General features: G+C 42.0%; 1 protein-coding gene across 1 annotated transcript in view; it reads right to left on the bottom strand.

Annotated features, from left to right (window-relative positions):
• Window positions 1–16,409, bottom strand: part of SPOCK1 (sparc/osteonectin, cwcv and kazal-like domains proteoglycan (testican) 1) — a 292,947-nt gene that overhangs the window by 174,805 nt on the left and 101,733 nt on the right. Inside the window, exon 3 of the mRNA XM_015413934.1 lies at window positions 7,188–7,302. Coding sequence (XP_015269420.1) covers window positions 7,188–7,302 — 115 coding nt within the window. The remainder of the gene's footprint in view (window positions 1–7,187; window positions 7,303–16,409) is intronic.

The following is a 16,409-nucleotide window of genomic DNA, read 5'->3' as shown; positions in this document are numbered from 1 at the left end:
GGGAAAGAAGAGGTTACAAACTGGATAGGGATTAAGTTTAATTTGTTAGTTATATAGTTTGGAATGTTACCTCCTTTTTGCTTTTTTTCTTGAATAATGCATGAAAAGGAGTACAATGTATAAGGATATGAATCATTTTTATGAAATATGAATCATATACTCAATAAAAACATATTTTTAAAAAAGTGCTAGTAATCCTTCATTAATTACTTAAGGTGGCGTGTTAAAAATATTTGCAAGCAGACAGTCCAACTCAGTGGTCTTCTTGAGTCACACGATAATATAGGCCAGATGTTAAGATTCAGGGCCGGGCTCCTAGCTGAAAGCCTGGTGGAAGAGCTCCATCTTGCAGGCCCTGTGGAACTGTAGAAGATCCTGCAGGGCCCTGATCTCTTCCGGGAGCTCATTCCACCAGCAAGGAGCCGCCACTGAGAAGGCCCTGGCCCTGGTAGTGGTGAGCCTGGTATCCTTGGGGCCTGGGAGGGTCAGTAGATTCTGTGACTCCAACCGCAGTGCTCTGTGGGGTATATATGGGGAAAGGCGATCCTTCAGGTATGTTGGACCCTGGCCATGTAGGGCTTTAAAGGTAAGCACCAGCACCCTGAAGCAAATTCAGTATGCTATTGGCAGCTAGTGCAATGCCTTCAGCACAGGCTGGATGTGCTCCCATCTCGGAAGGCCCATCACAAGCCTGGCCACGGCATTCTGCACTAGCTGCAGCTTCCGAATTTGCGACAAGGGCAGCCCCATGTAGAGAACATTACAGTAGTCTAGTGTGGAGGTGACCATCACATGGATCACTGTGGCCAGGTCGTTGCAGTCAAAGAAGGGAACCAACTGCCTAATCAGTCAAAGATGGTAGAAGGCCGACTTAGCAGTGGCTGCTACCTGAGCCTCCATTGTTAAAGACGTATCCAGAAACACTCCCAAACTTCTAACCTCTGACGCTGACACCAATGGTGCCCCAGCAAAGGTCGGGAGTGGGGCCCCCACACCCGACCCACCTCGACCCACGCACAGGACCTCCGTCTTCACCGGATTCAACTTCAGCTGGCTCAGCCTGAGCCAACCAGCCACAGCCTGTAACACCCAGTCCATATCTTGCGGACTGGAGTCCGACCATCCACCCAACATCAGATAGAGCTGGGTATCATCAGCGTACTGATGGGGGCTTGTTTTTGGTGCCCCCCCAATTTCTGGATAGAATAATTTTTCAGTAACCAGTAAAGCAGGCTTATCAAGAGTTTTGGATGACAATGGTTTTAGACAGAGAGATATATTTGTGGGGTGGGTAGAATACAGGGGAGGAATAGTGGTCCCATTTGCAAGATGTTTTTTCATGACTAGAAGGTTGTCCTGATGGTGTGCAGAGGCAGCAAAGAAAGGGCACTGCCTATGATTGTTGGAAAGAAGAAAGCTGGGTTATCTTTGCAAACCCAAGAACATTTTCCTGGGATTAAGCCCCATTGAATAAAATGGGACCTACTTCTGCATTTAGGATTGTGGCCTACGTCATCTTCAGATGGTCAAGCCATCTACATTATATGTATTTTCTCAGCTTGGATCTGACAATTTATTAGAGAATTTAATGTCAAAATAATGATGGTCTCAAAAATCCAAGGAAAAGATGCTTTAAAATGTGATGGGCCATGCACAGCAGAATTAACCTATCTGAGATTCGGCCAAAACAAAAGCTTGCCCTGCTGAATGCGTACATGCTGTCAAACTGGATTTATCAGCATAAGGGTTATTTGAATTTATTCTGTTGTTTGAATGAAATTGTGAGCTTAAAATGTCACTGGAGATTTATTAATATGATACTACTTCTGATAAGGGCATGTGAAAGGGCAGAGAGAGTGGCTTATGAGAGGCAGAATGTGTGCGTATGTATTTATTTCTAAGAAAGAAAGAAAAAGAAAATATAAATGAAGCAATTTATCAGTGATTCATCTTTCCAAATCGTTCTGGTTACATGAAATAATATTAAGTGCATGCATTATATTATGTGACAACATATGCTAGAATTTTTTAAAATTAAAATTGGATACAATGTGGACAAATATTGATGTGTCCCATAAACGCTGACATTTAGAACTGCAGGTGAAGGATAATGCCTCCACCCCTTTGGACTAAAGAGATGAACCAACAATTCATTAAAGAAATGCTTCTCAAACCTTTCGAACATAGCCACTCCCCTTATTTAATGTGGACATTAAAAGGTCTACTCAGGACTACTCAGTGGGGTTTTCTTCCAGGAAAGTGTTCTTAGGATTGCAGTGGTACTCTTCTTTCTGAAGTTCCCACTATTGGGTGACATCTTAGACCCTGCATACCAAACTCTATAAGTGCTCCATGACCTCTAAAAATTTCTTCTCATTCCTCTACAACTCTCTGGTCCTTCCAAAAGTCATTCTGGAATGTAGGAGAAATAGCCTCTGAATAAGTCCCTGCTGATTTGCCTCTCTTTGGTGTTTTGAGCTAGGATCTCAGCCCAATAGAGGCAGCAGCAACAGCAAGCTCAAAGGGTCATCTATCTGATCCTGTTGCTATTCCAATGAACAAGTGGGTAGTCCATCAAAAGGTCCTCAGACAAAAATTCATTCCCCTACTTACACTACATAGACCCGACCAAAACATGATACGAAAACAAATCATATGACATATTACATGGACCCTCCAAATGACCAGGATTCCTGAAATCCAGCTCCTCCTCCAACCTTGGCAGCCCTAACCTGAGCTGAGGAAGACTGCAGCTGCCACACAACTGATGGCCAAGCCAGCAGTCCTTCATTTGCCACCTCGACTCCTAGGACTTCTCACCCCTTCAAGTGGGGAGACGGCTTCTCTGCACAAACGCACAGTGTATCTAGAAAAGCAGTTCTCAAATACTGTAATATAGTAAACTAGACAGTCCTTTCAGTAGAAAGTTCTACATTTTTACACCTATAATCTAACTCCAACCTCACATACTGATACACACACTTACTGCCTACTTGTGCTGCACCACCTAAAGTTTACAAACTCCAGGAGATGCCTGGATTTCTCCTGGAATTACAACTGATCTCCAGGCTACAGGGATCAGTTCCCCTGGTGGAAATGGCAGCTTCAGAGGGCAGACTCTATACCATAGATTCTAGGTGAAATCCCTCCCCAAAATCCCCCCCCCCCCCCCCCCCCCCCCGATTCCCAGGAATTTCCCAGCAGGCGTTCGCAACCCTATCCTTCAGACGAACTTGCAGTAATATTTTAATTTAACTAGAAGGCTCCAGTGACCTTCTGTATCGGAGAATCACCAATCTGGGAAGAACTTTATGATTTCAGAATGCTTGGATAGAAAATTTGTAAACTTTTTTATACATCACTAGCCTGATACCCGTGCTTCACTACAGTATTTGAGTTCCATAAATTCAGTTATAATACTGATGATGTGAAGTTTGAAATGTAACATTTGTTGTAGGAATTCTAATGGAGAAGATTGTAGTGTAAAAAATGAAGCGAGACATACATACCCCCCCCACTGAAGGACCTCTCTGTAGACCACATTGGTGGTTCTGCCCTCAGGTGCTAGGATCACCAGGCTGCTTGGTGAGCTCACTCTGGAGCAGGCAACATAGAATTGCCCATTTAAGAAGCAGTCATCTGTTAAGTCAACTCCTGCTACCTTCCATGAAAGTGATGGCCTCTCTACTTGTGTTCCTGGATTTTTTGCTCATATGGAGACTGTGTTGTTCTGAGCACCTCCGGGTGATCTTGCTGGTACTTGGCTTGTGCAGCTCAGTACACCGCAGAAGTACTATGTGCAAACGTCTTTGCTGCATTCCTAAATTGCCGCCTCCTTGTAGCATTGGTGTATCTTGCTTGACGTTTGCCAGGAGCTTTCTTGGGGACAGTGAGAGGTGTGAGGGGGAGTTGGTGTGAGGGAGTGGTGATGTGGTGGGCATTTCTTCAGGTTCATGAGAGAGCCACACATTGAAATGGCTCCTAGAAAGGTCCTTTACTATCTCCTTATGAACATTCATTAACTCAATTACCGTGCTGGCTTTTTTGAGAAATGTCTATTCAGGAGTCTTGAATAGCTGATTTCTGTAAGTGTCCTCAGCTGTCTGCAATCTCTTCTAACTGTGTTTAGATCCACAGCTGAGCAATCAGAGGGAGGAGGGTGCAAGCAGGCAGGTAGGCAAGCAGGCAGGTTCAGAACTCTGAGCTACACAGTTGACCAATGGGGGGGGGGCGCAAGGAGGCAGCAGCCTTCCAGGCACATGAAAAACAATTGGGGGAACACATTTCCCCCCTTTTTTACCCCCTTAGGGGTCATGTTTCTCAGAAATCTCTTCATGGGGGGGGTTGACATCATGGTAGGAATGTGCTCCCCTTATTTTGGGTTTCTTGGTGCAGGGGTTTTGGCCTGGGCACTGAATTTGGGAGGGAGGGCTTACCTCCTTTTTTTAACAAAAATGTTTCTTATTTATGTTACATTTTAGAACTGGGACATAACAACATATTCAAAACACCATCCAAGCAAGCAGATATTAAGCAAGTTCATATGAACCAATTTTCTAGAACCCACATTGTGAGAAGTTAAATAACCTTATCAAGGAAACCACTTTTCTATAAATTTGGGGTATATTTCCATATTGGGTGGGAGTGTGGCTAAAGCCTTTAGTGAGTCTAGGCCAGCAGCATCGCTAAAATAATCCTGCTGGGGTGGCATCCCTGATGGATTAAAGTACCCTGGCCCTACTCCTACACCTGACAAACACCTGCCTGTGTGGTGTAAGGGTGGTGGTGGTTGTGTTTAAAGGCATAGGGGAGGCTGGGCCAGCAGCAGCGCAAAGGCAATCCTGCTGAGCAAACCTCCCTGATGGCTGTAAGCATCCCACACCCTCTCCTACACCTAACAGGCAGCTGCCTGTCCAGTGTAGGAGGGGGAAGGAGTATTAGAAGCCACTGTGGAGGCTGGGCTGGCAGGATCACTATGGTGTTAGTGCTGGGGCAGGCTCCCTGATGGCTTTAAGCACCCTGCACCTACTGCTGCACCTGACAGACAGCCGCCTGTCAGATGTAGGAGGTAGGGGGAGCATGTTTGAAGCCATCAGGAAGCCTGGGCCAGCAGCACTGCTGCAACTCACACGTGGTTGTTGGCCATTCCTGATTTTCTCAACTGTCATTAGCTCTCTGCAGTCTCCTGTAACTGTTTTTTTTTACCTCAGAACACTGAGCTCTGCAGCTGACCAATCAGAGAGTGGGGAGTGCAAGGAGGCAGCAGCCTGGCAGCCACACAGGAAGCAATGAGGGGAGCACACTTTATTCCTTTTGACCCCCTTAGGGGTTGAATTTCTAAAAATCCCTTCTTAGTGAGCATCTACGCCATGGTAGGAGTGCTCTCCCCGAGTTTCGTGTTCCTAGGTCCAAGGGTTTGGCCTGGGCATTGATTTTATGGTGAGGGGACTCTGGGGGGAGAGAGTATCTATATATCTCATTCTCAACATCCCCCTCTGTATGTGGATACTTATTTCTGCAAACAGAAGGCACACTCTCCCCTAACAGATTTTTCTAAAACCAGGGGACTCCATGAGTCTGCAGTAAAATCCCAAAAGAGAGAGAGACACAGAGAGATAATGAGTGGGGGAAGAGGGGAGGAAACAAAAGCAGAACTGGAGCTGGGAATGGGGAGGATTCCTCCTGCAATATGAATGGCTAAATAGCAGAAGGACATTTTAAAAGGACATTTGAGCTTCTCACCCCTACCTCTTTTGCTGCAGGCTCCACTGTCCTCTTAAAACTTTCAGGGGGGGAGGCTTCTAACTGCTTCTTCCCCTCCACCAGCTTGAGAAAGACTGATTGGCTGAGAGTCACACACACAGAGAGAGAGATAATGGGTGGGGGAAGAGGGGAGGAAGCAACAGCAGAATTGGAGCTGGGATCGGGGAGGATTTCTTGCCGCCACTCACCCATCTCCAATGCTGTTTTTCCTGGAGTATGAATGGCAAAATAGCAGGAGGAAGTTTTAAAATGACATCTGAGCCTGCAACTGCAAAGTCTTGCAAGCAGGTGAGAAGGATTGTTCTCACCCCCAACTGCTGTAGCTACAGGCTTCGCTGTCCTTTAAAACTATTATCTCCAGTTTCTAACTGCTTCTTTACCCTCAGCTTGGGCACTGCTTCTTCCCACTGCTTCTCTCTTCTGACTGACTAGAAGCCAGAGGGAAGTTATAAAAGGACAGCTGAGGCATCATTTATGGATTGGTGGGCACAGTGACTGAGAGGTAGGGGGCAGCTGGAGAGGAGGTGGGATTTCCTCCAACAAGTGTCAGTTCGTACATACCACCTTTTAAAACATTCCTTAGCAACTCTGATAGACAAACTGCCAAAGACAGCTGTGGTGCTGTGGGTGAATGCAGACTGATTTCAGGCTGAAGAAGACTGGAGCCCTGCAACCACACAATTCTCCACGGCAAGGCAAGAGACTGAACAAGCAAAGGTACCTCCGGCTGATCCACTGATAAACCAACAGCCATTTTAACAGCTCTTTTTGGCAAGGGCACTCAGAAGGAAAGTGGTACAGGACACCTGTAGCACCTCAAGACCTGCATGACCCAGTAAGGCAATCTCACCTCACATAAACAAAATGACTAACTATGGACAAGGGAGCTGAGCAAGGCTAGATGGCTCTCTTTCCAGTGTTCAATAAAGAAAAAGAAAAAGGAGAAACAAAAGGGAAAAGTGGGCTTCAACTGTCACTCTCTTCCCTTCACAGAAGGTTGTCACAGAGCTACCTTCTCCCTTAAGAGGGAACGGCTCAGAACAATTAAAAGAATCTCTGCCTTTTTTGTCAGAAACAACAATCCCTCATCAGTACCATACAGAACAATACAATACCAAAAGTACCTAACAACAGAGGGCACCCTGACAAAATGAGAAATCCAAAAAACTAATAAATTGGTTACTGCAAGAAAGCCATTTAAACATTAACCAACTATACCATGAAAAAGACATTAATAATATACAACATTTTGTTGTGGGTCCCCACTTGTTTAATCTAATTGCCACGACAGAGATAACCATTTTAGGTTATTTACTTGGAAGTAAACTCCATTGAACTTAGTAGAAAGTGGTTCTAAGTAAACATGCATGATGAATATATTCATGAGGAAGACATTTAATATTTAATTCAAAACAGTAACTCACCAGTTTTCTCAGCCTTGTGCTTGGGACTTTCTTGTCCTGGAAGGCATGGGCAAGACCCTTCACAGAGAACTGCAATGTTTTTGCCAGACGTACAGGCATGAAACTCCAGCTTGCACTGTAAATGCAACAAAACCATAAGAAACGTTGATTTGGAGAAGAATATAAAAAGCACAGCTTGGGGTGGGGGAAACAACAACAACCGATTGCCATGACAGTGGTACCTTTTAGGGAGGCAGTCATTCCCCTTAATCTTTGAGCCCACATGGAATTATATCTCAACAGTACCTATGCTAGTGACCAATTCACTGGTTGCATGCTGGCTCAGTTTGGATGTTCAGCAAAACTATTTGAACTTCCAAACAACCTGAGAAACCATGGCTTAGATTGGCATGACTTCTTTTGCTTTCTGTCTTCTCTAAGTGAAGTGGATTGTAGCAAGAGCTACAACTATTAGGCCATATCTATCAATGTGTCAGAAGAAGGCACTGACAGCTATGGATGTTTCCCACATTCCACTCCCCTTTCTAGTCCTGGGAAATTTTATTCCTGAAGGTCATAGAGCCACATAGACTGATAGCCATGTGATCTGGGAGATTGCAGTAGGGAGGAAGAAGGGATGAAATTGCCCTTTCTGCCATTTCAGCAGCACAGCTTGTTGGAGGGAGGGAGCAGAAAGCTCTGCTGGGATAAGGGATATGGCTGCCAACCTCCAGGTGGCACCTGGAATTCTCCCAGAAATATAATTTATTCCAGACTGCAGAGATCAGTTGCCTTGGAGGAAATAGCAGCTTCAGAGGGTGGACTCTATGGCATCACGTCCTTGCTAAGCTCCCTGTCCTCCACAAGTCTGTCGTCTCCAGACACCACATCCAAATCTCCTGGAATTTCCCAAGACAGAGTTGGCAACCCTAGTAAGGGAATACAGGAAAAACCTGCAGTCCCTGCATTCATGGATACCATGTCGTTCAGATACCATGCAGTTAGTTAACCACAGCTATGGTTTCCAGGACCATTCAAATCATGATTTTGAAGTATAACCAATCATAAACTGTTTAACAGTTTGGTTTTTTCTGCTACTGCCTAGTATTGGGTCTTACTGAAGCCACTAAGCAAGCATTGCTGTAAACCCTTAAGTTACAACATATACTAGGAATCAGTGCAAATAGTATCAATCCTTTTGCTTCTAAAAGTTGACTTTCATGTGTTGACAATACTTTTACATTTATTTTTACATACCTTAAGAAGAACAGCAAAAAGAATAGCAACAAGACCCTCAAGAGAGAAAATTAATAAGGATAATTCCATACACCCTTAACATCTATTCTTGCCATACAGCACTAGTAAGTTACCATGAGTCTGACCAGTATAGATTACCTGCTATATCCTATAAGTATAACCATTTATGATAGATCTGCTTATCAGGAAGAATATCCTTTGTTACCATGTAGTCTAACACAGGGGCCTAAGTCCTAACAAATTTGGTGTAGGTTGGCGCGTTGCTGTTATTCGCTCTCATCAGGGAGTCTGTAATTTTTGCCATTATTAACTGATCCCAAATTTTCTCTTTCATGTGTTGATAATACTTTTACATTTATTTACATACCTTAAGAAGAAAAGCAACAAGAATAGCAACAAGACCCTCAAGAGAGAATGTTATGCCTACTAGTATAGTTACATTGATAAAACAATAGTTTAGTGAAATTTTAAAGCAAAATCACAAAATCCTGATGGTCCAAGTGGTCACTGTTGGGTAGTTCCCCAGCATGGAAACTGAAGTGAAACCCGGTTTATCGTTAGCTGTACCAGCAACAGGGAAACAGCACAAGACTAGGGTTATGCATTCAGATATACCCAAGCTGAAAATATACTCCAAAAATACCTTATTAGCATTTTAGGTATATTTTGGCATCCCAAAGATGTTCAGGATTTTTTGGAAAACTGAAAAAAAATCCTGAAAATATCCCAGATATATACTGGATTTTCTAAGAAGATCAGGATCCTGCAATGTTTTTTCTTTTCTTTTTTGCTTCTGTATCTTGAGGCTTCTATGGGCTTCCCAACTGCTCTTGTCAGTTTCAAACTGTACACTGCAGTGGTTCTGCTGGACTTGCTAAAATGTCATTCCTTCAGTTTCTATTGCAGGGATTGCAGGGATTCTCTTGGACTTTGATTCTGTTATTCAGGGCTTCAATTACCCTTGTTCTTTTTGCTATTCCCCCCTCCAGTGGAAACAATAGAGGATGGGAGGACCTTCTTTGGGGGACCCTAGAATTGGACCCCTTAGTCCAATCTTTTTGAAATGTTGAGGTTCTTCTAAGGAGAGGCACCAGCAGATATTCTGCAAATTTGGTGTCTCTACCTCAAAAAACAGCCCCCAGACCCCCAGATACCACCAGATAGATTCCCCATTGACTATAATGGTCCCCATAGGGTATAATGGAGGGGGGGGAAATCAGGATTCCCAAAAATATCCCAAATCCAAATACCATGCTGGTATTGGCATTTGGGCCCAATATACTCTAATCTAAAAAAAAACCCAATTTTTTTTGGTGTGCGCACTCTCTTACAGAAGGCTGTCACCACGTGGAAACCACCCTTCTCCTTACTTCACAATGTGTGAGAAGGCAGTAGATTACAATTATTAAGTCATATGGTGTGTATTCAGATGGTTTCAGAGAGAGGCTGTGTTGGTCTGCAGTAGAACAGTTAAATTCAAGTCCTGTAGTACCTTAGAGACCAACAAGACTTTTTGGGATAAGACCCTTCAAGAGTCAAAACTTCCTTAATCAAATAGTAGTGAAGGAAACGTTGACTCTTGAAAGTTCATATGCTTTTCCTTCGATATTCCAGGACTCAGCCCTATATTGAAAAGCACCATGAATTCCTTGGAAGAAAGGTGGCATAACAAATCAAGAAATGCAATACTTCATATTAAATTACCATTATTTGCCCTCTATTCTATAATAGGTTCTAAGCATTTGATAATGCATAACAAATTGCATAAAGCATGTATATCACAAGACTGGTAACTGCAACCCTAAACGCGTTTACACTAAAGAAAGCCTCATTCATTTAAATGGGGGTTAGTTTATGCAACTTTCTTTAGGATTGCAGTCCTACAGTCAAAGTCCAGTAAGCATGTAACATAAACGGACCAGGAGAGAGAGAATCACTGCACATTCTGCAGAATGACATCTTCCTCTTCTATGCTGCCACAACAACAAGAAACCAATGAATGGCAGAGAGTGTTGTTACAAGATAAATGCCTCCTACTTTGAAAATGGCATAAATAGCTTGGTTCTTGTTGTGTGTGTTTTTGCTAGGAGAGCTCAGCCTTTCCAGGCTTTAATCTAGCAGCAGGAGACCATTATCCTCTGACAACATCCTACCCAATGACATTATCTCCTGGGCTGTTTCTGAACTTCAGAGGACCCTGATGATTGCTTACTCTCTGTGATATTCTGCCCTTCAGATTTAGAGAATTTATGGATACAGTCTGCAATCTGCTTGTGGCTTTGTTCAGAAGGCACTTTGTGATATTTTGTTTTCTCCATGATGCTACAGCAGGTCCACTATCATGGGGTATCTTGAATCCACTTACAAAATAGTGGTATTTTAATTAAAAAATATCAAGGAGTGCATAGCAGGGGAAGGCAACATGTTCAGAAAAGTATAAATACATCAGCATTGTATGCAGTTTGGGTTGTGCGGCTAATATGTAAACATGAGCTATCTCTCCCTTATATATAATTGAGTTATCTATAACAGGTTTAGATCCTACAAACATTCCATTTTCAGAGGCAAATATCTGCTGCCATCCCCTTCCCCTAGCATACCTGTGACTTTCTGAAAATCCTCTGCTGAAGGTTGGGGGACCCTGGTAAATAAAATCCATCAGAGGACTGAGGGGGTGCAATAAGGAAGAGGAATCAGGTTACATCACACACTTCCCAACTTAACTCTGGTCTTGTCTACACAGTCAATCACACCACCTCAAAGAAGATGCTGTAAGGTCACCTACATGTCTGAGACGAGGGTCTCAGTTAATTACTCTCATCATTCCACATTTAAGGGTACACCTGCCCATCAATCTCAAATTTTGACATTTTATTTCCTTCACTATGTTCCCCCCTGGAATTAAACCCAAACATCACTTATCCACCAAACTCGCGTTTCATCAGGTTACATCACATACTTCCCAACTTAACTCTGGTCCGGTCTACACAGTCAATCACACCACCTCAAAGAAGATGCTGTAAGGTCACCTACATGTCTGAGACGAGGGTCTCAGTTAATTATTCTCATCATTCCACATTTAAGGGTACACCTGCCCATCAATCTCAAATTTTGACATTTTATTTCCTTCACTATGTTCCCCCCTGGAATTAAACCCAAACAAATGGTAACCATATACACTAAGCTTGTTATTTCTGTTTGGTCCTTGAATCTTCATTATGCTGTATGCTAATTTACTGCTCAGCCTCAACCTACATGTATGGACTGGTAATTTCCATTTCATTGTATCTGAAAAAGTGTGCATGCACACAAAAGATTGCACCTTGAATAAAACTTCGCTGGTCTTAAAGGTGCTACTGGATTCAAACTTGTTCCCAACTTAAGTGAGCTGAAAGCTGAACTACTCCATTCACTGTTACTCAGGATAAAGTAAAAGACATACATGAAAGTAGTGACAAGTGAAAAAATTAATCATGGTCTTCATTGTGCTAGCTGGAAATGAATGTCCCATTTTATTTTTTCCAATTTATTTATAAAATGTACTCCCCTTCCCTAATATGGCTCAACACAGCTTACAATAAAACATCACTATAATATGACATCAAGGTAACCTCCAAAATACGAACACGAGTATTCATTAGTTGCCTCTTCAATTCGCTTAGAGTTTTCCGCCTTTGCAGCTAGAATACCTCATTATTTATTGAACTACAGAATGCTTATTGATTAAATGCTTGTGGGATTTTTCACATGACTTCAGTTGTCCAATGAACAACACTTAGGTTTATACAAACAACGTTAAAACAAAGAAGAAGAGGAAAAGGAGGAGGAGATTGGATTTATACCTCACCCTTCACTCAGAGTCTCAGAATGGCTTACAATCTCATTTCCCTTCCCCTCTCCACAATAGACACCCTGTGAGGTAGGTGGGGCTGAGAGAGCTCTGAGAGAGCTGCTCTTGAGAAAAGAGCTCTGAGAGAGCTGTGACTGACCTAAGGTCACCCAGCAGCTGCATGCGGAAGAGTGGGGAATCAAACCCGGTTCTCCAGATCAGAGTTCACCACTCTTAGCCACTACACCAAACTGGCTCACCAGAAAAGAGACAAAGTTCATCAGGAAAGGGGATTTAAAACCCACTTTTAAATAATTTTGTGTATTGGTGAGACTCATGCCTTCTTGTTTTCCACAAAGTTCCGTGTATTCTGTTCAAAACTTTAAACAGTACTCCTCCCATCATATACTATCACTAATTAAAATGAAATTTCTGAGATCAAAACATATCATAGTAGTTGTAGTGGAGTGCCACACAGTTAACACTATGCTTCTTCAAATCTTTATATACAATCATACAATATTGAAGCGTTCCATTGTTTTCACATATTTCTAACTTTTTAAAATCATGGGTCTTTTGATGGAAAAGCTGTTTCCATGGTTGGATGATCTGCTGGGCTGTAGGGATGCCAGCCTCCAGGTGGGGGCTGGGGTTCGCCTGGAATTACAGCTCATCTCCAGATGACAGAGATCAGTTCCCCTGGAGAAAATGGATTTCTCTGTTCTCCCCAGGGGCTAGCTGCCCAAGAAAGCCTGTTTAAACAATTGAGCAGCACAGAGCAAAGTACTTCTGCAGCTCAGCTGTTTAAAAGATCTTCCTTAGGACATCCAGCCCCAGACTCAGAGCCATTTAAACCCCTGCTTTCTGCTCCCCTCAGCTTTTTGCAGGGAGCAGAAGGGAGCTCCCAGCCTTGGGCGGTGAATGATGACTCCCTATGGGAACCTCTTGGGTAAGCTCCTCTCTGCAAACTGTAGGGTTTCAGGGGTAGGCGCTCCTGGGAGGCTACCAGTGGCTGGGCCGCTGGTCGCAAGCCAGATTAATGGCTCAAGACCGGGGTTGGTGGCTCGCCCACATATTAGACAAGGAGGCTGGTCATCCTGACACCTGCCTTGTCTGTTCCGCTAAGTAGAAAATGCTCCCTTGCCGTTTTTGCTGGTTAATAAACTGTTATGTAGTTAATAAAGTGGCCCTTGTTTGATCCAAACCGTTGTCTGTCTCGTTATTCCGACTGGGGAGGGGGCAGAACGCTGGTTTAAATGGCTCCCAGCCATTTTTCATGAAGAGCAAAAAGCAGTGGTCTAAACCCCTGCTTTCAGGTCTTCACAAAACACCACAAACTGCATCAAAATTCATGACACTTGGTGGCAATTCTTCAGTTTGCAAACATTGCTTCATGAATCATGAACAGCTCAAAATTTGTGATTAACTTTAGTTCATCAGCCAGTTTGTGCCCATTCCTACTGAGCATTACTATGCACTCCTAAATAGGCTTACATCTTTCTAAGGACATGGACTTCAACTGACTCAGAAGAGTGTACCTTTATTTAGGATCATGCTGAGTCTATGATTGCAAAATGGTTCTAAATGTGAGAGAAGCTAGCTACTTGTACAAGCTTTCAAAGTGTTGTTGTGATTCTCTCAGGCACAGCACATTGGGCAAAGACAGTAGTTATACTCTCCTTGTATTATGGTACATTTGCTTATAGTAATCCCCAAAGACCAGATAAATATTTCTGAATTATTTGAGTACAAATGAAATCTTGCTTTGTTTTCTGTTGCACTCAGTGCTACTGCTAGATATACACTGGTGCTAAGAAAATATATGAAGGAGGGAAAGATGGCAGAACTATTCCCTGACAGTTTATACAGTTCAGTGAACTTGGCAAATTATTAGAGAGTGTATTTTGGCTAAAGTGGGCCTTAGAGAATTCTCCACCTTACTTGTGAGATTATTTAATTTTCATTTTTAGAAAACTTACAGCAATGTGTTTTGCATCAATATTCATACGGAATATAAAGTAACTCCATAAACATTTATTTCCAGCTATTTTACATTTCTCTAGTTTGTTGGTCCCCAGTCTGCTACCATCATCTCCTAGAAGAAGCCTATAGCTACTTCCTTTGAATGTGAATATAGCTCGGTCTTCCCCTCATCTCTTATGGTCTTATTTAAATTTTACATCTTCCCTGAACTACAGTTCTGTTCCTTGGGGTTGGCCCCGTTGGTCTAAGGATTGTTTAGAATATGTTATAAAGGCTTTCAGGGGGAGGAACATCAGTGCTGTAGGACAGGACTGGATTTGACATTCTTTAGGTCTCCCGTGTTCTGCCTAAGTGATATAGCAAAAAAATAAAGGCCTATACTTCAACAAAAATGTTCTAGAAAGACTGTACTGATTTAATATCTAACAACTTCCTTAAATCCCACGAAAGAATGGTTTTATGAGGTATATCTATTCCATTTTAATATGCCTCTTCTTCACATATAAACAGAAAACTTATTTTGGACCTTATTTTTTCCCCTTATCTGCCAAAAGAAGAGCTAAGATATTATAAAATAACAATATTTAAACATTTTTCAAGGGAAAAACTTTCAAGGAAAAAAATTAGGCTTTCCTTCTTTCCTCACCCAGTATTCCTTTGTCTGTAATTAGAAACCACTGGAATACAGACATTCCTTTAAGAAAAAGATTTTTTTTACATTCATTGGAGTATTGTTAGCTAGGGTTCTATTAATGTTTCCATTGTTAAACTCAGTGTTCTTATCTTCATATCCTAAACAATGTGAGGATAGGCAGCTGCCACAAAACATAAAAAATTGCAGGAAGCAAACTTTCTTTCCTATTAACAACTTTCAGAAATAAAAATTGATTTTTATATACTCAGAAGAATGGGATTTTCTTCACTAAAATTACAGCTGCTGTTACTCATCTATATTAAATAATTATTTATAATAGTGAAATATTTTTAACAAATGAAATACATCAACTTAAGCTGAAAACTACTGAAGTAGGTTAAGCTAAAGGTATTTAAATACATCTTACTGATTCTCCTGACTTAGGTTTTTTTAAGGATATTGATCTTTTTTAATATTCATTGATGAAATCTGTATATTTTAATTTCGTTTTATGTATTTGAACCATTCAAGTCAAAAGTTTGCTAGATACCTCGAACATTTTTATTTAAGGGTGATTTCAAAGAAATAGAAATAGGGTTGCCAGGTCCGCCCTGGCTGCCAGCAGAGGGGGGGGTAGGGTTGCCAGCTTCCGGTTGGAGACCTCTTGAATATTTGGGGGTGGAGCCTGGGGGGCACCTCGGTGGGGTACAGTGGCATAGTCCATCCTCCAAAGCATCCATGAACACTGAAATAATTTGTCTCAATGAAGTGGCAGAATGTTATGTGTTAACTCATGAATTAGTATTGTTGATATGTAAACAAGTGTCATTCACGCAGCATGCTCAGAAAATGCTGTTATGTGAAACAGTTTATATGCATTTTCCATCGTGTGTATGCGTATGTTTTCATAATGTGATGAAGAAATATATTCACTGCAGAACTGAAGCCTAAATAATTTTTGATAATACAACATCATGGTTGTTTTTGTTATTGACTTCATCCTTCCTGTGATCTCTCTGTTGTTTTTACAGTAGGTAAATGCAGGCAACTCAGTGCAGTTTGGTTAAAAAAAGAAAACATCATAGAATTTCCACAACTAGAGCTGCCAGTAGAAAAGTTTTGTCATCATTGGGATTAAGTTGTCTTATACATCTCCATTAATATTGATAGGCCTTAAACTTGCCCAGGGTGGTGGTGAAGAGGCTCTGATTAACATGCATAGTATATTGTGTAAATATGTATTTAGCCACTTGGGAAATGCATGTGTTAAAGCGGTTGTTATTTGCCACTTCAAGGGAGATTTTACAGTCGATTAGGTCAGAAATAGCACTTTTACTAGGAACTAAATGTAGATTGACATGAAAGACCATTATTGACTGTTGTGTAAATGAATGCACGTTAAAACTCCCAACTCAGTGCATATTTACAGTGAAGTCTGGTGATTCTTAACCAACTAGGAAAACAGAACATATTACTAAAGCTGCCATGATAAAGCAGGTTTAGTATATATTTAGAAAGGGCACAGTTTAGCACAGCACCA

The sequence above is a fragment of the Gekko japonicus genome, unplaced genomic scaffold (assembly GCF_001447785.1).
Source record: "Gekko japonicus isolate JY-2015 unplaced genomic scaffold, Gekko_japonicus_V1.1 scaffold1796, whole genome shotgun sequence".
Taxonomy (NCBI): domain Eukaryota; kingdom Metazoa; phylum Chordata; class Lepidosauria; order Squamata; family Gekkonidae; genus Gekko; species Gekko japonicus.
This window is presented reverse-complemented; position numbering and strand designations above follow the sequence as displayed.